This window comes from Glandiceps talaboti, chromosome 7, assembly GCF_964340395.1.
Source record: "Glandiceps talaboti chromosome 7, keGlaTala1.1, whole genome shotgun sequence".
Taxonomy (NCBI): domain Eukaryota; kingdom Metazoa; phylum Hemichordata; class Enteropneusta; family Spengelidae; genus Glandiceps; species Glandiceps talaboti.
In genome coordinates this window covers 16,233,391-16,255,630 of record NC_135555.1, presented here as the reverse complement: position 1 = coordinate 16,255,630, position 22,240 = coordinate 16,233,391, and the positions used below count along the sequence as shown (strand labels likewise).

At 35.8% G+C, this 22,240-nt stretch overlaps 2 protein-coding genes across 3 annotated transcripts; both read right to left on the bottom strand.

The window, feature by feature from the left end:
• Positions 1 to 2,835: 2,835 nt before the first annotated feature.
• LOC144438017 (N-acetylaspartate synthetase-like) lies at positions 2,836 to 3,531 on the bottom strand. The gene has a single exon (XM_078127050.1). It carries the CDS (start codon positions 3,529 to 3,531, stop codon positions 2,836 to 2,838), a length of 696 nt encoding a protein of 231 aa, XP_077983176.1.
• Positions 3,532 to 9,131: 5,600 nt separating this feature from the next.
• Positions 9,132 to 11,310, bottom strand: LOC144438188 (N-acetylaspartate synthetase-like). Of its 2 annotated transcripts, none has more exons than XM_078127231.1 (3): positions 11,263 to 11,310; positions 10,420 to 10,501; positions 9,132 to 9,840 (listed from the first exon to the last, which is right to left on the bottom strand). In XM_078127231.1, the coding sequence occupies exon 3, from the start codon at positions 9,838 to 9,840 to the stop codon at positions 9,154 to 9,156; it is 687 nt and encodes a 228-aa protein (XP_077983357.1). In that variant the 5' UTR covers positions 10,420 to 10,501; positions 11,263 to 11,310; the 3' UTR covers positions 9,132 to 9,153. The 2 variants fall into 2 exon arrangements, with proteins under 2 accessions (XP_077983357.1, XP_077983355.1); XM_078127229.1 differs by having other exon boundaries at positions 11,071 to 11,302.
• Positions 11,311 to 22,240: the final 10,930 nt, after the last annotated feature.

Sequence of the window (22,240 nt, the reverse complement as noted above, 5' to 3'; positions counted from 1 at the left end):
CACATAGAAAACGTTATGATATCATAACTCCTTCTCGTTTATGTAAATCACATCGACTGCCTTACCTATAGTTCACAGTCGGCACATGGCCAGTTACAGTAGGTTTTCTCTTTGTCAAACTTGTCAAATAATGCATTACGTCCAGTAGTAGCATACTCTAATTTCAAATGCAAACTTCCCACACTTTCACGAACATATATGTACTTGTATATTGCACCTGAGATCTTACACTGTGCTTGTCCTTTGTCCAGAGTATCTTTCCCTTATTTGTTATTGGGCAATTTAATACCCAGCCAGGTACTCAGCGACAGTACCACCCTAACATGGCATAAACATACATACAGGCAGCAGGCGCGCGCGCGTACGCGCGCGCACGCACGCGCACACACACACACACATACATACATACATACATACATACATACATACATACATACATACATACATACATACATACATACAAACACCCACACTCATACATACATACATACATACATACATACATACATACATACATACATAAAGAAATACATAAAGAAATACATACATACATAAAGAAATACATACATACATAAAGAAATACATATAGAAATACATACAGAACTGCATTAGGCATGTGCTTCGTTGTGGTTGATGAAGGTACAAAATTATATAGAATTTGAAGTGTGTAGTCTCAAGATATAGCTTAATTACTGAAGATCATTAGTTATGCAAGTTTGATCACAACACTACAATGGACCACATTTTGAAATTAATATAGTTTATTGTCTATATTGCAGCCAGAAGTCCATAGCAATATGACACTGTCAGTGACAGTAGAATGCATGATGCCATATTTTCAGATGCATTTACAGTATTTCATAGACTATTTTGGTCAAGAGATCCAAGCAATTGCAAACTAAGGTCACTTGTTATCATCTATCTCATGTTACAATATTATGTAAAATATGGATAAAAATCATTTTAATGCAGTCACCTGTACTTCAGTACCATCCATGTTTTAAACCCTTTTACAAACGGGCTTATGAAGTCAGTTTCAGACAGACCTGTTCCTGTTAAGTGTCTGTCTGCGTCTCATCATTTTCTGTCTTTCTCAGTCTGTCTCTTTGCTTGACAGCATGCCTGCCTGCAGCTGTCTCCCCCCCCTCTCTCTCTCTCTCTCTCTCTCTCTCTCTCTCTCTCTCTCTCTCTCTCTCTCTCTCTCTCTCTCTCTCTCTCTCTCTCTCTCTCTCTCTCTCTCTCTTACAATGATCTATGATAATTGTTTTCCTTTTGTATAATAGCAAATTTGACCTGTACTCAAAGTCTGATGAACTTCCCAATATCGAAGAGCTCAAACCTTACTACCAAAGCCTGGTTGATAAATACATGCCCGGCAAGCTGAAGTGGTAAAGATCAACATGTGGAATATATCAGTGCCTAGGCTTACTAAGTAAGCCTCTCTAACAAGCTAAGGATGTTGGGTAGATTTGTTTTGCACGGTCATTGCACGATTATAGGGAGATGACGAGTAACAGGGTACATTTTTTTAAAAGTTAAAAAAATTAAAAGTGAGTAACAAACTCACAATATTTGAAGATAATGAGTCGAAGAAAATGCTTTCTTTAAATATTTCTCATCCAATTGCCTACACCAATGTAATCAGAGGTATTTTTCTTATAAGACAATAAACTATGACCTTGACCAATACATTCATGGTCAAAGAGCAGTTTACTCCAAACCTTTGAATTTTTTCACATATAGGTACAGTTATTCATGTGTATAGATCCATAATTTTAGAGATGGGCAACATGTTTCACATATGATCTTTGACCTTGACCATAGATCTTTACTTACAAACAGTAAATTACTAAAGAAATTTTAAAAAGTGTTTTCATTTAGGCAACACTTAAGCACATCTAGTCAGACTGACCTTGCCTTGTATATCAATGTATTATACTATTTATATTAGATGTCCATTTTCTCCTGTATTGTGTTTGGGTCAATTAGCATCACCTGATGTTATGAACAGACATTGCTATTAATGATTTTGTCAATTTGGAAGTGAATTGTAGGACTACATTTTAGACACTAATTAACAGCACATTGGCGTTAGGGCCTTTGTCATCTCAGAAGACTTGTTATAGTAAATATCAGATGAAACCTTGTTGCTTTTTTGCTTGTTGCTTGTAAAATTCATACATATAATATGTTTAAGATGTGCACTTTGTTTACACAACTATTATATAAACTTCGGTATTATAAAGGCTTATGCTATAATAACTGTTCAACTACTTGCTTATATTCAACAGCATGTATATTATGAATCTAAACAAACGTGTGTAAAGAGTAGGCTTAGTGGTATGTAAACAAATTATAAGTCTCTTCCACACCCAGGGAAAATAAAGCACAAATAAATGTTTTGAAGGTTTTTTTTTCCAACCTGAATATTTATACATGTTAGCAATTTACACAGTGATTTATAGCAAAATATCAGAGGTTATAGGGAGCTGCTTTGAGTGAGTAAGTAAGTAAGTAAGTGTGTGTGTGTGTGTGTGTGTGTGTGTGTGTGTGTGTGTGTGTGTGTGTGTGTAAAACTCATACCAAAACTGGATGGTCTAAACAAACTCAACTCAAACGGTTTCTAAATTTTCCAACTATTTGTAGTGACTATCCATCTCTGCCATGTTGCGTATTTGAAGACGTCTATGAATAAAAGGAGCACAGAAGTAAAGGCAACTAATAAACAATCTGTGCAAAAGAAATGCAATTTCGAATGTGAAACGTTTCCAGAACAACCATTTTCTTTGTTTCTGTCACAAAGATTACTAGGTCAATTGTGATTTTCTAATGTTGTTATTTAAGTGTCATCGAATAGAAACATATTTCCACCTTCATAACTATCATATACTCGTTGTATCCTACAATCTTTATCAACTGGAATCCTTTCCCTTCATACAGTTTTCTTGGAGGTTCCATAACAACCAACGTCGATAGGAATAGTTCTTGATATCCATGTCTTCTTGCAAAGTCTATAACAGTATTTAATAAACTCTTTCCAATGCCAAAGCGTCTATATTCCTTCTTTACACTCATCGTTAGTAACTCTGCTATCTTAGGATCTGTCTCGTCTTCTCGAACACAGACTGAACCAATGACTGTTCCCTTGTACTGAGCAACCCAGAAGTGATGTCTCGGCTTATTCATGTAATAGGTGTTGATGTCTTTTAGGTCGCTTTGAAGACGTGAATCAAAGTAGTTTTTAAATGCCAACATACTCAAGATATATAATACCACCATGGTCGTAAAAGCAACAAACAGTAGGCTGTAAAATGAGTGTGTCAACCACCGACATATTATCATTCCTGCCAACAGACTTAACCATGTTGACTTCAACTTAAACTGACGTTTGAAAAGACGAAAAGTGTTCTCTTTCATACCAGTGACGAACATAGCTTTGACTTCATCGTCATCTTCAGGAGTGAAACTTCTTATGACAATATCTCCTGCCTCGGTTTTAAAGGTCCTGGACCTCTCCACTTGTTGTGACATCTATAAGGAAACAAACCAGGGGTGGAATGTTATATATGGGGGCAAGGGGTTACTTGGTAGGGAATGCTTACAGGTGTACCGTATGGATTCAACGTAAAACTACAACCTCTCATAAATATGTACCGGTACTAAAACTAGGTTCAAACGATTTAGTCCATGGGCCAGAGGGGGTTACCGTGCACCCCCCCCCCACAAACCTCCAACATAGGTATTTTTTGTTCATTGGAGTCTACTGAATGAGAAACAAAATGTTAACTGAACATTTTGGGATGCACTACCAGTTTGGCCTCGATTTCAAATTACATGTGCGTCACAGAATGGCGTCGAAAGGTTGAGGGTAGGGGTAACACATTGTCTTCCATTCGACACATGCAAGCACGGACTGTATTATCCAATATATATTTGGAAGGCTTAGAAAATTTCCTTTCTAATGATATAATGTTTGCCATATATATGCCAAGAAATAAAAATTTTGGAGGCTTTAAATTGCCGATTTTTGAAAAATCAAAAAATTTTCCGGAAAATTACATAAAAACTTTCCATTCTTTTTTTAAATAACATGATCTGATACCCATGAAAGGTGTTTGTTTATTCAGTTGAATGAGCTGAACAAGAAAAAGTAGGTTAACATTGAATATTTGTGGGTTATTACTGATTTTCTCCCATTGAAACCAATATAAGCTATTATTTTGAAATACCGACGGTAGGGGGTAGGGGTAAATTATCTTCTTCTCTGTGCTTTTAAAGATAGGGTGTCATAGGGCTAGGTGTAAGCTAGAGAAAAGGGGTCGAGAACCTGTGTTATTTTGTTGGCACTTGGGGGCACCTTATTTGGAAAAATGCTAGTCTAGTACTTGGCACCTGAATTTGAAATACAAGTGCAAAGGTTTGAAACCAGGGGCCAAGTTAATAAGAGTCTACATTTTAGCCAGATGATAAGCGGCGAATAACTACTTTATTTGGTTGGCCACTTAGTGCATCCATTTTGTCAAGACCTAGTCCAGTGCTTTTTCTGGCCCATCACTTGTTCTGACAATTTAGAATGTAAATGCAAAATTCCATTTTTAAAACTAACAGTTCAAAGTCTACATTTCTGCCAGGGGATATCATGTGGTTGACAAGTTTTTATGTAAGCCAGAAAGTAGACCCTGAGGTCAAACACAAAACAATATAAAGCTTTGTTTTAACCGCTGCATGATATAACACATAAAACATGGGACCTGCACCATTTGGACTATTCTCTGTGTTAGTTTGCCATCAATGTGACCTTTGATCTTGTTATCACAGGACAACATACTACAAATAAAACTCTTTGCTTTACAAAGGACAAAATACAAAATCGTCGACCATGTATAAAATACATATCGGAATTAAGTTGAAGAAAAATAACGGTAAGTTCGAACAGACGTCCCCGTGTTTTAAAAGGTTCAACCATAGCCTCGGTGTTAGAGCTTTATTCTGTGTTTACATCAATCGTATCAGATTCAATACAAATTCACCGTTATCCCTTCACAAATTGATACTGAAATAAGTTGGATTTGACACCATTCATTCGTACAGCCATGGTATAACCACAGGGCCCTGTAACGTTAATAATTAACAAGTCCGAGTTGAGGCAAATGGATTTTGTCATCGGAATAGTACTATTGTTACTTATAGTTCAATAGGAAGAGTTCAAAATGCTAGAATGATAACCATGAATTCAACCTCACCTTGTGGTAACAGCGTCAAGCGGAAACAGAATCGGAGAACTACAAACGTGTCTGGGGCGAACACTGTTGTAGACACAATGTTTAATAGTCTGCGGTAATGTTATAGCTGCTACGTAGACGAAGTGTGTGTGTGTAGATATGTCATATTTCATGGGGTCAGTAAGGTCAGACGACATTCAGGAGACATGGTCATCAAAAAGTTCGTTGACCAGTAAACAAGTAAGTCTTCACCACAGGCATTTGTTTCCCGAGTTATGGCTCAGAATATTTCTATCAGAATACAATAAAATGACGATAATATCGTTAATATTGACGTATTAAACCAACACTATATGAAAGGGGTGAAATTAAGCTTGTTTCTGTGATCGCGCAGTTTCACTCAATGCGAAGGAAGACACACGGTATGAAAGGCAGCCACCATTACCATACGTAAACATGAACGTTCAACCGGCCGTTGTACTGGGCAAACATTTCGAAGATTTTACCTTCCATCACTTCCTGGTTCCCAAATTTAATAATCTTCCGATAAATCGCGTCGTTGTTACAATCGGACCACGCTTACCAAAGATATCAACGGATTTCTAATGCCATGTAGGGGAATTGGAGCAGATATTTCTTTTCTAACTACCTATTTTGCATATTGTCCTAGCCCTTTATGTAACAGCAGCACATGCTACGGCCGATAACGGCTCTCCATTTAACATGTAGACATCGATATCCAATCACGTTCTTGGAAGGTAGTTAGAAAAAATCACAGAAACAAGTGTAATTTCACCCCTTTCATATAGTGTTGGTTTAATACGTCAATATTAACGATATTATCGTCATTTTATTGTATTCTGATAGAAATATTCTGAGCCATTGTGGTCTTCACAATGTCAAGTACGCAGGGCCGTAGCCTGACCAAATTGCCGGGGGGAGGGGGGGGGGCAGAACTTTGTCTTGGTGCAACCCTGCATTTAAAATTTAGAAAGGTGGCCAATATACATACATTTGCATGTAATTTACATTATATCCATTTTAGCGTACGCAATTACACATCATATGTAATGTCGTATCTTTTGAAAGTAGTTGCCGAAACGATGTCACATTCCAAGTAAAAAAAACTAAACTTTTTAATTTAAAAAAATTGGATGGTGCTTTCTCAAATAAGTAACACAACAAAACAGCCCTCTTCTTTACCCAACTATTTGTCCAGGTACAACGGGAAGTAGAACTAACATTTTGAACAGATTTTTTTTTCTGTCTTTCCCAAAACTTGTATGGCCCTACTGTATGTCGGAATCCAAGCTGAACTCAGTGGAGTCTCCTTGTCATTATTATATTGTAATGTAAATTGAAGTTTGGATTTTGATGTCGAAGGGACAGCTCTGTTTACAAAATTCAGGGCCATTCTTCCCATAGCAAATTGTCGCTTCAAAATGAATTGCGGAATAATGCTAGTGTCAGTGCAATGAGATAATTATATGAAACAATATTTCAACTAAAGACAACTTCGAACACAATTAATGAAAGTGGATCTTCAAAGAGTACATCTTAAACTGCGTACCTAGTTTAACAGTTCTTCAGGGCCACCAAATATTCCAAAAAGAGATCTGCCGTTTTATCAGTAAAATCAGAAAAAATTAAAAAGCTGTTCAACGGGCCCAACCTACCAATTGCAATATTTTTGGCATTTCAATTTTTATTTTCTGATGATGGGCAATGTATCATCATGCAAGCTTCACATGTCAGTAACTGTTTCAAAATTAAGGGAATTTCTTTATATTTTATGAATGATACATATGACCATATGCATTTGAGTCAATTCCAAATTATATAATACCTTATACAGTGGTTTACTTGGCTCTGATGATGCATACAATTAAGACTGAATTGAGATTAAACTAAGCTGTTGCATATCCAATGTGCAAAGGAATGGGCAAAATTTACGACCATGGAAAGGGGGCTGAGCAGTCGTTGGGCCATCAACATTCTGATAGTCTGAAAGTCTTGAAATGTTTTGCTCTTTATTCGTGATTTTTTGCAACCAAACTAAACTTCAGAAGTCATTTACCAAGTGCACATCTGAAAAAAAAATATCTTACAGCTTTGCCACAACAAAATACACTTCGTTGCCAGGTAATATGTACTGCATCGTATAATTGTCTCAATTGTGGTACCATATACACATGCCAATCAAATGAAGTGGTGGGGTGAGGAAAGGTATTGGATTAACCAATGTGCGTCTGTGCTTTCTGTTCAGTGTGGCCGTCCATCGACTGGACGGTCATATCCCTGAGACAAACAATCAATATGAAATAAACGTTGCCATTGATTGGATTTTGGCTTTGACCTCATATTCACTGTTAAAGTGGCCATATTGATGAGGACTGGGTAGTTATTTTGGATATTTAATTTATAAAACAATATGTCATGGCTTCTTATTTGAACAGGCAATGTGAAACAGCATATGCCAAGTCCTTTACTGTAACTTAGTAACGTCTGTAACTTAATAAAGCTTTTTGCAATGTATTGAGTTTCAAATACAGACTTTGTCTTTGTTGTTTTACTTTGACATTTCAAATAGGAAGCCACAACAAAATTGTTTTATATATCACAAAGGTCCAAAATAACTACCCAATCCTCATCCATATGGCCACTTTAATACCTTCAAATGAAACAGTCATTGCCCTTGTAAATGACCTTAACCTTCATATCCATGGTTAAAAACACGTTAGACAAAACATTCAGATGTTGTGTAGATTGTAGTCAAGCACTGAATGACTGTTAACCTTGATTTTAAAGATCGAATTACAATTGCACAATACATTTGGAAGTTTCTGATCATTTGAATTTCTTGAACCTTAAATCCAGAGTCAACACACATGTACAAATAGTGGAGAAAGATTATATAGTCAGACTGACCTTGTTTCATATGTCGATGTCTTGCATACTAATTATTTAATTAATGTCTATTTTCTTCTGAATATGGGGTTAATTAACATTATTCACATTATAAGAAGACAGTGACGTTCTGAAATTACAAGTGATTACTAGCTCATCATAGAATCATATTTTAGATATCAATTAATCGTGAACTAGTGGCGGAAGCCATGTCTTCGAAAGTAAAAGACTTGTACTAACTATAAAGTACAAATAAGACTGTAGTATAAGCTCTGTTAAAATACTGTGATGGTGGGGGGGGGGGGGGTAACACATGTTAAAGCAACATATACCCTTGATTATGCAAATAACGACTGGCTAATAAGGAACTGTAACATATTGAATAGATTGTGTTCCACGGAGACAAGAAATAAAAGACAGTCCATGGTGTGATAATAACAAAACAATGAACCATAAAGTGATGGACACAGTAGGTAAGACACCACCATTCCAGTTACCACACATATCCAAACTGATTTAAACTTGAACTGTCGTTTGTAACAAGACCATTGTGAGTGACAGGTGTAAGGCTTTTATGTTGCGATCTATATATCATTTTTAGATACTAAGTAGCCGTGAACTAATGGCGGGGGCTATGTCTTCGAAAGTTGAAGACTTGTATTAATCCAAGGTACAAATTTAGTTTTAGTATAACCACTCTCTGATAATATATAGTGGCGGTATAAGGTGCAATACCTGTTAACGTTACTGGTACTCCTGATTTTGTAACCAACCAACGACTGACTAAAATCATGACAAATATACTTTGATATGGAGATTTGCAGTGGCAACAATTCTTCCTAAATGTATAGCATAGGCTATATTCCACAGACACAAAATTTGAAAATAAACCAAAAGAAAAAAAGGAATATGTCGACCGTTTCCTTTGGTGGAAGTAGCCATTATGTTTATTGGATGCATCTCGAATATATTAACTCGAAGAATATGCAAACATTACCTCTTTTTATTTCGAAGACGAATACTTTTAATCATGCCTGTTGAGTTTCAGTGAATAAAAGCACACTTCCGATTTGAGAAATATAAACTGTATGTCATCCTTGATCTTAACAAGCGTGAAACCTTTCCGTTCATACATTATTCTTGGAGCTGCCATACTAAACAAAGTCGTCAGAAACAGTTCTCGATAATGATTTTTCACTGCAAACTCTACTACAGTGTCTACTAATGTGTTTCCGATTCCCAAACGTCGATAGCCATTCTTAACATTCATCGTCAACAACTCTGCTTTCATAGGATCTGTCCCATCTTCTCGAACACTGACTGAACCGACGACAGTTCCGTTGTGTTCAGCAACCCAGAAATGATGTCTCGGTTTGTTGTAATAGTTAGTAATGTCCTGTAAATCGGTTCGAAGACGTATATTTGCATACATGTGTTCATACTTAAAACTTAAGAAATAAAATACTGCCATTATTGTGATAATAACAAACAATGAAACGTAAGGCCACAATAAGCAAGAGACCACTACTCCAGTTACTAAGCATATCCATACTGATTTAAAGTTAAACTGCCGTTTGTATAAATCAAAAATAACTGTTTTCCTCCCAGCCAAGAACATTGTTAAGACGTCATCTTCATCACCACTAGAGAAACTTCGGATGACAATGTCTCCTGCCTCCGTTTTGAATGTTTTCTTTCCTTGCGTTGACATCTAAATGTGTAAGGTGAAACAGTCGGTTTGGGTTATCCTTTTGTCGACATAAGGCTCCCTAAGGTAGTTCAGATTTCTGCACAAACAGTCATCTTATTAGTGTAACGTTAATAAATAATAAAACAAATAAATAGATAGATAAATAAAGAGAGTTATATTGCACCTAGTATCCATCAAGTGATGCTCACTGGCGCTCTACAAAAGATGCACTGTCACGAATAAGCTCTCTCTTTGGTATGATCAGCCTAACATTTCAGTATTTCGTGTTTGACACTGTAAGGCTCTTTTTTATTACATGTACGACATTGCAATGTTACAAAATCTGACACAGAATTGCAAGAATATCTGCACCTGGTTTGCTGACTGCTATAGAGCCTGTGACAAATAATCAAGTCCTTTTTGTTCTTAACAAATTTGATTGGCTGGTAGAGCAATTTTCCTCAACAACATCACTTAAAGGCTAATTATAATAGCAAATATCAATTACGAAATACAAAACTGTATTTAACACATTGAGTAATCCGACTCTGTTTTAACCATCAGCTAATATTATGGCGATATACAAGGTTTTCAACATACCTTAGATTGGAACTAACTGGTCCGATATATCCCCCTCATATATCTCTTCAGGCCTCGAGTACTTCTGTAATATTATATTAACCTGTTTATGAAAAAGCAAAGTTACAGTCATGATATGTTGGACATGATGTGAAGTTAATCAATGTGTAATAGGAGACTAAAGGTAGATGATGAAGTATTTCTAGGAATTGTAATAGCGCCCGCTGTCACCAGATTATACAGATCATCATATGAACTATATTTCAACTCCATGTCGCCCAAAGCAGCTGATATATAAATGAAGTAAACATGTCCTCCAGCGTGCTAAATTAACGTCGGTGTATCGGTTTGAGGGCGACCAGTTCTCCGTCGAACCAAAACAAAACCCATTGATTAATGTTGACAAGAGATATACTTCATTTAAGCAACGACAACTGTAATGTTTTATTCAGTATTATAATATCAACATGAACCCATAGCTATGTGAAATCTATTTTTAGCAGCCCTCAAAGTATTATTACTCAAAGTTCATCTACAAACGTTGTGGCAACGGTTACCTTGACAACCAACCTTTACACCCTAAATTTGTAGAATATCAGTACATATGTTGGTGATGACACAAAAGTGACCTTTATGGTAACTATCATGAAACATATCTACACGTATACAAACCTATATGGCACGTATATTAGAGTCTCGCCCTCGCCAGCCTTGTTGTTTTCGACGCTTGTGACTATAATCCTGGTGTTATCCGGCATGCAACGTTGTCTGGTTTTCGTTACTTATATCGTGAACGGAACATGTCGCCAAACTGATTTGATCATGACTATGTTTAAAGTAGCTCCACATTCACAACGCACTAACCTGGTCATCAGGTACTGGTAGCAAAATGTCGTCTCGAAGTCCCGTACATTTTGTTTAGAAAGAACGTGACTCCGCCTCAAGAGGGCGTGCTACATAGTCAATGTATTTCAATATCACACTACAGCGTGGAGTAAATTGTTCAACACTGTCACAGGTCACTGGCTTAATTTAGGTTAGTCTACCTGCTAGACCTCAGGCTTTCTTCTCAACACTCTGGAGGTGGCACACGATCGAAGGTGAATTCGGGCTGTCGCCCTCACTAGCGACCTTCGGTCACCTTGACAGTGAGCAGAAAAGCCCGAGGGGTCTAGCAGCAAGACTAACTTTAGTTGTGCACTGTCTTTGTTAATGGAAGTCTTATTTTGTGCATGGTGGGCAACGATAAAGTACAGTCCACATGTAACATATAGTGACTACATGCGTATAATTTGTCTAAATGTGTTACCATTTTTACCTCCCGTAAGGGTACGGGAGGTATTAAAAGAGGGATGTCTGTCTGTTTGTCATATGTCCGTTTGTGTGTGTGTGTGTGTGTGTGTGTGTGTGTGTGTGTGTGTGTGTATGTGTGTGTGTGTGTGTCTGTCTGTCTGTCTGTCTGTCTGTCTGTCTGTGTCATCATTTTCTTAAAACAACGGCAGGCTCAATTATACTGAAATTTGGTACACAATGTTTGGGGTAATGGCTAGAACTGATTAGTTTTTAATCAAGATCTGTTCATATTGATTAGAGAAATTTGCATATCAATGAAATCAACTAATTAAGCAATATCTCAAGACTGCATACTTCAATTTCAATATAATTTAGTATGTTTGTTAAACATAACAAAATGCATTTGTCCTATAACATTTGTTGATGTACCTTACAGCGTTAATGAATAATTTGCATTAATGATTTTCGGTAATTAGGATATATCTTAAGAAACCATACTTCAATTTCAATATAATTCAGTACATACGTTAACTATAACAAATTGCATATGTCCTATAAAATATGTTGATGTACCGTGCAGTGCTAATAAATAATTTGCATAATTAGTGATTTTCCGTAATTAGGCTATATCTTAATACTGCATACTTCAATTTCAATGCAATTCTGTCCATACTTTAACCATAACAAATTGCGTATGTCTTATCAAGTTTGCTAATGTACCATACTGTGTTAATGATAATTTGCATAATTAATGAGTTTCTGTGATTAGGCTATATCTTAAGAGTAATTTACTCACATATTAAACATAACAAAGTCCATACGCCCTATAAAATTTACAGTGTTAATGACTAATTTAATTTTTTTCAGTAATTAGGATGTATCTTAAGAATGCATGCGTGAATTTCAATATCATTTAGTACATAATGTTAACCCTAACAAAGAGGGTACGTCCTATATAATTTGTTGATATAGCTTACAGTTTTAGTGAAAAATTTGCATAATTATCGATATAAGGTAACTAGGCTGTAACTTAAAAATTCAAGCTTCAAATATCATGTAATATTACAATATGGTACATATATCAACCATAATAATGCGCACTTGTCCTATGAACTTTGTTGATACAAATTTTACCTTTAATGAGTAATTTGCATAATTAGCTATTCCCTTACGGAGGCGTTCATTTTAAATCTGGTTACCTTTCGTAAGGGAGGGGGAGGGGTATTGAAATGGTAGTGTCTGTATCTCTGTGTGTGTGTCTGTCTCTGTGTGTGTCTGTGTGTCTGTCTGTTTGTCTGTCTGTGCATGTGTTTGTGTGTGTGCGTCTGTGTCATAATTTTCTTAAAAACAGCTGGCTCAATTATAATGAAATTTGCTACACATCTTCATATGCTAATATGCTAAGATAATTTTGTATATGTATTGATGGTCGATGGTAAAGAAGTACATGTGTCATTTAAAGCTTCAACTTATAATCTATATAGTTAATTTGAATAACCAATGTGTTTTTTTAATAATTAAGCAATATATTAACCGTGAAAGCTTCAAATTTCATTTCGTTTCATATAATAATTTTTCCAATTAACCTACATCGTGTATAATAGCTATAGTTTAGAATTTTTACATTCCAACAATGTGTGTAGGCCCAAGCCCTTATGGGAGGCATTCAGTTTAAATCCAGTTAATACTATTTTAAATGGGCTCATTACGAAAATACAAATTTTTCATGAATGGAAAGTTTTACATTTTGTATTCGGAAACTTTTCTTTAGTTATCAATTTCAAAAGCTTTCCCCATTTCTTAATATTTGCAATTAGTTTATATTTTTAGCCGCAATACGAAACTGTACACTCTGAACGTTGTAATTGATTTTGTCAATATATATGAAGTGCTGCTAATTGCTGGACAGAGCGTCGTGCCATGTTACCGAGTAATGTTAGATACTTCATAACATATTTATAGCTTTGGAAAAGATAATTTAGAAATGGAATTGACAGAGAATACAGATTTCTAGAAAAAAAGGTGGTGTCATAACCAAAATCGGGCATCAAAGGTCACTAGATGGGTATCACGTTTTGTTTGGGAGGGCGCTGTACATGTAGTGCTGCTCACTGTTTTCTGGTGATTGAAGTCTGTAAGGTTAGCGGCGAGAGAGAGAGAGAGAGAGAGAGAGAGAGAGAGAGAGAGAGAGAGAGAGAGAGAGAGAGAGAGAGAGAGAGAGAGAGAGAGAGAGAGAGAGAGAGAGAGAGAGAGAGAGAGAGAGAGCTGTAGGCAAGCAAATTGTCAAGCAAAGAGATATGGAGACAGACACAAAAAGACAGGAAATGATGAGACACAGACAGATACTAGACAGGTCTGTCTAAAACTGTCTTCAAAAGCTCCTTTGTAACTGTGAGTGTGTTTTCCCTTTTCCCTCCTCTCTCGGTATCTCTCCCTCTTCATATTGTAATAAAAGTAATTTGATGATATGTCCTTCGTATGACGCCACGCAATTACATGAATGAATAATTGAATGAATGAATGAATGAATGAATGAATGAATGAAATTTATTTCACCAGATAACAAAAATAAGAAACCCTTTCAAATAAATAAATTTAAAGAATGCGGTAATTGTGAAATCACGCTCAGTTTTGCAAGTGTCACGTCCATGAAAAGTTGCTGAAGTAGAACAACGTTTGATGACTGGTCGTCATGACGATAGTGGCTATTCATTTGATGTTCTTTCACTTTGCCAAAGAAATCTATTTTGATTTTGGTCTTAACACGTATCACCTCCGGCTCTGATTAGACATACAAGAGCGAAAACAATATGTGTTACACAGAATAGATGTCAAATGATGTCATTCAATGCACATTGACATTACAAATAGCCTGCAGTCATATATCTGTGACCAAGATAAGATGAAAAATCCACTCTTAGACATCGGGTTGGGATTTCCTTAATCCAGAATGTTTTCCCGATTATTATTTTTAAACTTTACAAAGCCAAATTGGGAAGTAAAAAGTCCACTTAAATTCACTGCCAGTATTATCAGTAAGCCGGAAATTGCCGCGATCATCAACTGTGCCATCATTAGCTATTCATTTAGCATTTACATATCCCATGGGAATGGCAAAAGGCAAATTCTTCAGTGTGTTTGCAGTCTAAATTTGGGTTTCCCAAAACATTAGGTCTATAAACAACCTGGAATTAGTCCTAAGCACTCGTTCCATCCTGCAGGTTTACTGAAAAGGTCACGTTTATTGAACAAACACAGCTAATCATAGTTAATGTATTTTAGGGACATGTGCTATATATGCAACGGTTCATGCTACAGCATTCAGGTCAATATGTCCTCGAATTACAAGATGAAATCCGCCGGCGTGGTGGTTGATGACAAACTGTAATTCTGACCTCTTTCTTGACTTTGGAAAACACGTTTACCCTAATTCTTGGCGGGGGCCACTACTTCATTCAATGATCAAGTGTTTTGCTTTTGAATTATGTAGAGGCCAAAGCCACTACGCTTCATCAATAAATGAGAAACAGAAGTAATGAGTATTAGCAGAAAGACATTTTGTGGCAAATAAATTCGCCTCTCTAGCTCTCATAAACGTGTTCTACTCGGTGACATTTGCCTCCAAGAGCTTTTTATGCACTCAACAAAATATAGTTCAAGAGAGAAGTAGTTTCATTTATGCTGATGAGGAACAAATCCCACCTAGCTTTTTGACCGTTAATGTGTTCTACCGTTCCGTTCGTCTAATACATTATGCTAGGTATATAATCATCACAGCTTTTGTCTCAAAGTTGATATATGCCAGAGGTGATAGTGAGATTGGTACTACTATTACAAAATCCTGGGGATATCACTCACTCAGCAATACGATTATCATTAGAAGATATCCATCTATTTCATTTCAGTTTGCATCACCCATGACTTATAGCATGCGTCATTATCTCCTCTGGGGTTTACATATATAATAAGCAGCTGGTCATGGCCACCATCTTGGCAAACAATTATAGCAACTCACATTATAGCTCACATATCCACTAAGCAGATTCTGAAGCTCAATGATATCATTGATTGATTTTCTTACTTTAAAAGAATTACTATTTGAATATTATTAGGTACATTAGGTATTGAAGGTAAGGAAAACTACGAAAGTTTCAAGATTTGACTTCAATATTTCAGAGTGGCATTTTCGGTACATTTATATGCAGTTGTCATGACGTTTATGCTTATCAGACTCCTATATCAAGTGACAATTTCGATCACTGGTCGAATTATGGTAAACCAAAGTATTGCTTTTACCGCTGTACATCTATACTACCCTAGTCGCAAAATTCAAGGTCTACCCTGAAGCATGACAGAGAGGCTTTGTCCATGAAGACTGCGCTCAATATCAAAGGTCACGCCTGGATGAATCCATAGGTACCTATCTTATCATATAATCATTTTCTCAGCACGTACGTGTGCGTGTTGTTTGAAAAGAACTTCTATATGTATATCTTTTAGGGAGCAAAACGTTGAAAAAGATGTACACGAATGACTTCAAATAGTAACAAAACTAACACAACGGATTTGGCGTTCCAATGAAGACTGCTCAATATCAAAGGTCAAATACAGAATGTCGTTCTTTTGCTTCTCTCGTGTGAATGAATACATAGATACGTACCTTTATTAGACAATGGGCCCTATTCTTATGAATTAAACTAAACTTCTAAACTATTATACCTACCATTGCCTCAGAACATACGTGTACGTGTTGTTTGAAAAGAACTACGATATGTTTTATGGAGCCAAAGTGCAGAACAAGAGATAAGAATGATTATGATAAAATACTAGTTGCAGATGAAGGTGTGATGGCGAGAGAAGTTCATCCGACCCAATTGAAACTTGTAATCTTTTATAATCTGTGATAAATGAATTTGTCTTTATATGACCACAATGACTTTGATATAGTACACTCTTTAAAGTGGTATAAGCTGAGTTTACAGACGTTTTTTTAATCGGAGGAAAATACTTGCACAAATTCCTGAATAAACTATTCTAGTATATGGTGTTAATGTTGGATTACCGCTCGTCTTTTAGCATTGTTGGTACAGTGGTTTCCTTAACGTTCTTTGTATACGTACACTATGCCTAAATACCGGGTTTGAGTTGACTGTGAGAAAAGCAAATGATGCTTGTTATGAGCCAAATCAGAGTGAATATACAGTTTCAAATAGATGGCACTTTGGTTATTACGTCTCGTACAAATACTTTGGTTTAAAATTTCACAAAACAAGATAAAGACACTGAATGCAGGTAATAATATACAATAATATATTTTATCTCACTGTAAATGCAAATCATTAACACTGTCGTATAATGGAACAAGAAAGATTAAAACACAAAACTGTTTATTTGTGTTCAAAATGTAACATTTCTTGTGAAGTACGCGTCAACAGTATATCAGCCAGCTATAGTCTTTCTGGTTCGGTATTAACGATGCTTCAATAGGTAGAATATTGTTAATATAATACGTAGCAAATTTTAAACCACCCCGACCCCCCCCCACCCGACTCCAATAAACTGAGCTGTGTATCTTTAATGTATGTGTCGAAATGTATCCATCTAATACTAAGTGTGTTATAAGTGTGGACCATGCTTATCTTTCTCGTTAAAAAAACTAAGTCATATCAATTGTGGTATATATTGATTGCTCAGAAAGGAACAATGTGATTAGAGTGCCATGATTTTGTGGTAAAGGCTTGTGTTTTTGCTACTCACTACTAATTCATACCCTACCTGCTAACTAATGCATTTGTAATAGTAAAACTCAAATATATCGCAATTCGTATTTTGTTATTACAGTTCGGTAATAGTACTTCAAAATAACATTTGCATCTTTTTTAGTCTTTCACGAATCAGAGCTTATTTACAAAAGTGCCTTTCCGCTAATATAAATCAAGATCTAATCAGGAAGAAAGGTATTTGAGGATGCTGCTCTAAAGGATACTTATTATACTCATAAAAAGATTATAATCTTTTTTATAGAAACGAGAATTGTTTGTCGTAAGTACAAGTACATTGTCACAGTGATTTAAGTTATAGGGCAAACGCCGAGTTTGTTGAAGGTGATATATAAAAGAGAGAGAGAGAGAGAGAGAGAGAGAGAGAGAGAGAGAGAGAGAGAGAGAGAGAGAGAGAGAGAGAGAGAGAGAGAGAGAGAGAGAGAGAGAGAGAGAGAGAGAGAGAGAGAGAGAGAGAGAGAGAGAGAGAGAGAGAGAGAGAGAGATTTTCATTCTTCTTTCGCCAATTAGTAGAGTGCTTAATCAGCTTGGAGAGTAAATCCATAATACATACATACATACATACATACATACATACATACATACATACATATACATACATACATACATACGTACGTACATACATACATACATACATACATACATAAACGTTGGAGAACCCTCACTATACCACCATTATTGCTAACAACACTAAATGATGTTTTAATGCCATTGAGGACATGAATCTACATGTACAGTATAGCTTTAAGTGGAGATATGGGTGATAAATAGGTATTTATTTTTGATTTTGATTTTATAAAACATCTTCACTATGTTTTTCTACTTGAAAACTCAATAAACTGCAAAAAGATGCAAAACGTGTAAAATGTTTGTTATTGGACGTACAATAACAACACATTTTACACAGTGTTTAATGTTTTGTAGTTTATGAACATGAACTTGGTATATGTTATTTCACATTATTTTTCAAGTAGAAAAACAACGAAGCTGTTTTATCAAATCCAAATCCAAAATAAATACCAAATTCTCATCCATATGGCCACTTTTACCTGTTTTTGTGTATGTATTTTCAATCGAGTAAAAAAAAGATTCTAAACCCAGTTTTTACCCAAGGCCTTTAAATTTTACTTCAGAGACAAAAAAATCTCCTATGAAGAGGGTGAATGTGAACACTAGCTGAATCAACCATATTTACATTAAGGATATTCCTCATCCCAAGGAACTAGAGTTAACACCGCTGAGAATCCAATATTGCATGTCTTTAGCCTTTCACATCACTGGCGTCAAGCACTTACATTTTAACCTTTAAAAACCAGCAAGCAGTGAGTTGTGTAAACCCTTCACGTCGCTTAGCGTCGGAAATTGGATTCTATATTGTCAGAACTACAAAAATACGTTTAGTAATGGGAGTAGTCAGTTGAGGGTTAACTGAACATTAAAGCTGACAGTTTATCAGTTTATCTGAGAAATTGAATCTGCATTAGATGCAACTGAGACATTTTCTTTTCATCAAGCAACCAGAATATATTTTCAAAACATTTTGAATTCCTATTAGAAGTAAATAAAGACACTGTTCCTGTTAATCAGTGGTCTATTCTATCCGTGGATAGTATGGTGGCGGGTTTAAACTTTGAAGGAAAGCTTGTTTTTGCTTCGATATGTACATTTAGTAGAGGGATAACTGTAGTAGTAGTAGTAGTAGTAGTAGTAGTAGTAGTAGTAGTCAAACACAGGATAGCCAGGAAGCAACAAAAGCTGATTCGTCCTCTCTGACATAAGATGATTTATGTTTGTATTATCCCAAAAGTATGAATTGTTTTGCACTTACGTAATATGCATTGGTAGACTTCTCTGAAGGACAGTGCTGTTTTAAGCTGAGGTGGTGCAGCGTGAATCGAATACAGAATACGCATCGAACTCCAATAGAATAATCAATATTATATGAAATATACCCACTATTCTGAAGAAAGCAGCAAACGATTTGTGTTGAATGCATTATTTAGTATCCAATCAAACTGTATATATGCGTCATATTTCAATGAATTGAACATAATAGATTCTACACAACCCACATAATCAATCAAATAAAGGAAAAACCAATAAACTATATCTTCTGTGTCGTCTTGTTATCAAAAGCTTTACTTGTATTTCAGGGAATTAATTTTCCAGGATGAGAAGTCTCATCGATATTCAATTACTATTTTTATTAATTTGCATTTATTCATGGTCGAAATTAAGTTTGTGCCATACGTAAGCGAGTGCTTTGAAACGGTACCGCTCTCTTTACCAAATTTTTAAAAATTTTGTTATTACCCTATAAAATCAATGAGGCTTAATATCCTTAAAATAATATTGGTAAATAATTTCGGAGTAATTGATTCACATCTTTCAAGAAATCGACTTAAAATTTTGATAAAAAAAGTAATCAGCTGATTGTCTAGAGACGCTGTTTCCTCGTCATGAAAGAATCTATACTTCGCTAAACCTAAACTGCCTGAATACAGATTTCCAAAGTTTAGATTGCCAACGGACTTTATCAAATCATGGTATCATTACCCCTGCAAGATGATGCGTTTTAGCAAACTTCCAAAGTTCATAATTTGACATCGTTGTTGTTGTTGTTGTTGTTGTTGTTGTTGTTGTTTGTTGTTGTTTTTTTAAACAAGCTTTTTTTCCAAAGTAAAGATACAAAAAAAGCTCCCTTTGGCAAATCAACGTCAACTGCATACCTATATACATCTCTTTATTTATATATCCTATTCAGTGGTCGAAATTATCACAAGATACATAGGCCTGGTGTGTGTGTTATTGATATATATCAAATATACCTTTTTGAATAACCTTTCGTTAAAAACCACCATTTTCAATATCAGATAAGAATTCAGGCACAGACTAACAGACATACCCACCTTCCTACCTACGTATACCTACCTACTTGCCTGACTACCCACCAGTCTGCTTGCATACAAACACACACTCGTATGTACACCGTACACGTACGTACACACACACACACACACACGCATGCATGCATGCATGCATACATACATACATACATACATACATACATACATACATACATACATACATACACACACACACACACACACACACATACATACATACATACATACATACATACATACATACATACATACATACATACATACATACATACATACATACATACATAGCAAACAGCAAACTCTAAATTGTAAATATCTTCACCGGTGCCCTTTACTCGTAAGAAACTCATAGTGCACTGATCCATTTATAAATTTTGGTAAATTTGTAGTCAAAGGCAATGGCTGCAATTTCTATTAATAACTGTTCACGACTACAAACACTGTACTATTGAAGTGACGCTTCTCTTTATGCTGTACAAAGTATTTAAGGATTAAACACTATAGCTTCTTGTATCGAACAATAATCTCACACATTTATCAAGTATGTAGCTCGAATTTCTTTCTTGGAAAGCTTTATAGATATATTTCACTTAATCTTTCATTGAAATGTTTTGAATTAAAGAAATTCAGAATAAATACTGACAGATCATACATGGCAAATCGTGATTGGCAGCTCGTATTGTAATGACTGTTGGACTGTGCGCAGTATATATAAGCAGTTGTTTTATTTCGGTCTGCCAGGGAAATTAAGCCCATTCTGAATGGAGTTCTTTCCGATCTCGTAAAGAAAACTATGAACGGCAGAAAAATTTTATTTTAAATTCATGGTGGTACAATCATTTCAGAACAGCTTTGTTACAATGATGCCAGTAATTCAACACTTCTAGCTAGTCTGATGAAATTTGCAACTGGTCTCAAAGAAACAAAATGCAACTAAATGGTAAGAAATGTAATGAAATGATAATTCTCTTCTCAAGATCTGAAATTGAACTTCCTCTTCTTAAGTGCAACAATATTAACCTGGGGATGGTCAATTCCTACAAAAGTCTTGGGCTCATCACGTTGGCAACCTCAAATGTGATTCTCAAATTGAGGAAGGAATATGTGTAGAACTTTTTGTATAGCTTGGTAATGACAGCTACAAACAATTTGAAATGGTCATTGGAATGTTGTCCAAAATAGAGCCCTGAGACTGAGTACTGTGTTGTCGCACATGCATGCCGCTAACGAGCAGGCTCTTTAAGCTCGGTATTGTTAGTTTAGAACAAAGGCTGTCAACATTTTGGTTTTACGATTGTATCAAGATTGTATCAAGTTCAATCAGTTGTGATTTTGTTGTGTAACTCTTTTCTTGTTATTTCATATCGAATTAGGTGTTTGTAACTGTAAACCTTTATTTTCATAGATATAGATGAATACAGATCTGACTGGTTCAAGGCACATTTCTTATTACAAATGCAGATTGTATTTCGTCCTGAAATAATGCGTTTTTTATTTAACGGTGATGATTTTTGTGGTGGTGGTGGTGGTGGTGGTGGTGGTGGTGGTGGTGGTGGTGAAGGCGGCGGCGACGGCGGCGACGACGACGACGACGACGATGATGATGATATTTTCTCGTTCTTCTTTGTGATTGTGATGCAGTAGTAATTGTGTGCTCTGCTGGTTGTGGTAACGATGGCAACGTTTACGCTCCTAAACGTTCTCTAGACAGATAAAGTTATTCCATAGAGTTTCAAATTCCTTGTATATTTTTAATGCAATTTCCTAACACGAGTTACTGATCACTATGTCATCAAAACTAACGCCTCAACGGAAAGGTGTCATGTATTCACATGTAGATAGCAATCCATTCAATTATATCAG

Excerpts from the sequence above, each read along its gene's own strand:
- LOC144438188 (XM_078127231.1), bottom strand. The coding sequence starts at position 9,840 with ATGTCAACGCAAGGAAAGAAAACATTCAAAACGGAGGCAGGAGACATT.
- LOC144438017 (XM_078127050.1), bottom strand. The coding sequence starts at position 3,531 with ATGTCACAACAAGTGGAGAGGTCCAGGACCTTTAAAACCGAGGCAGGA.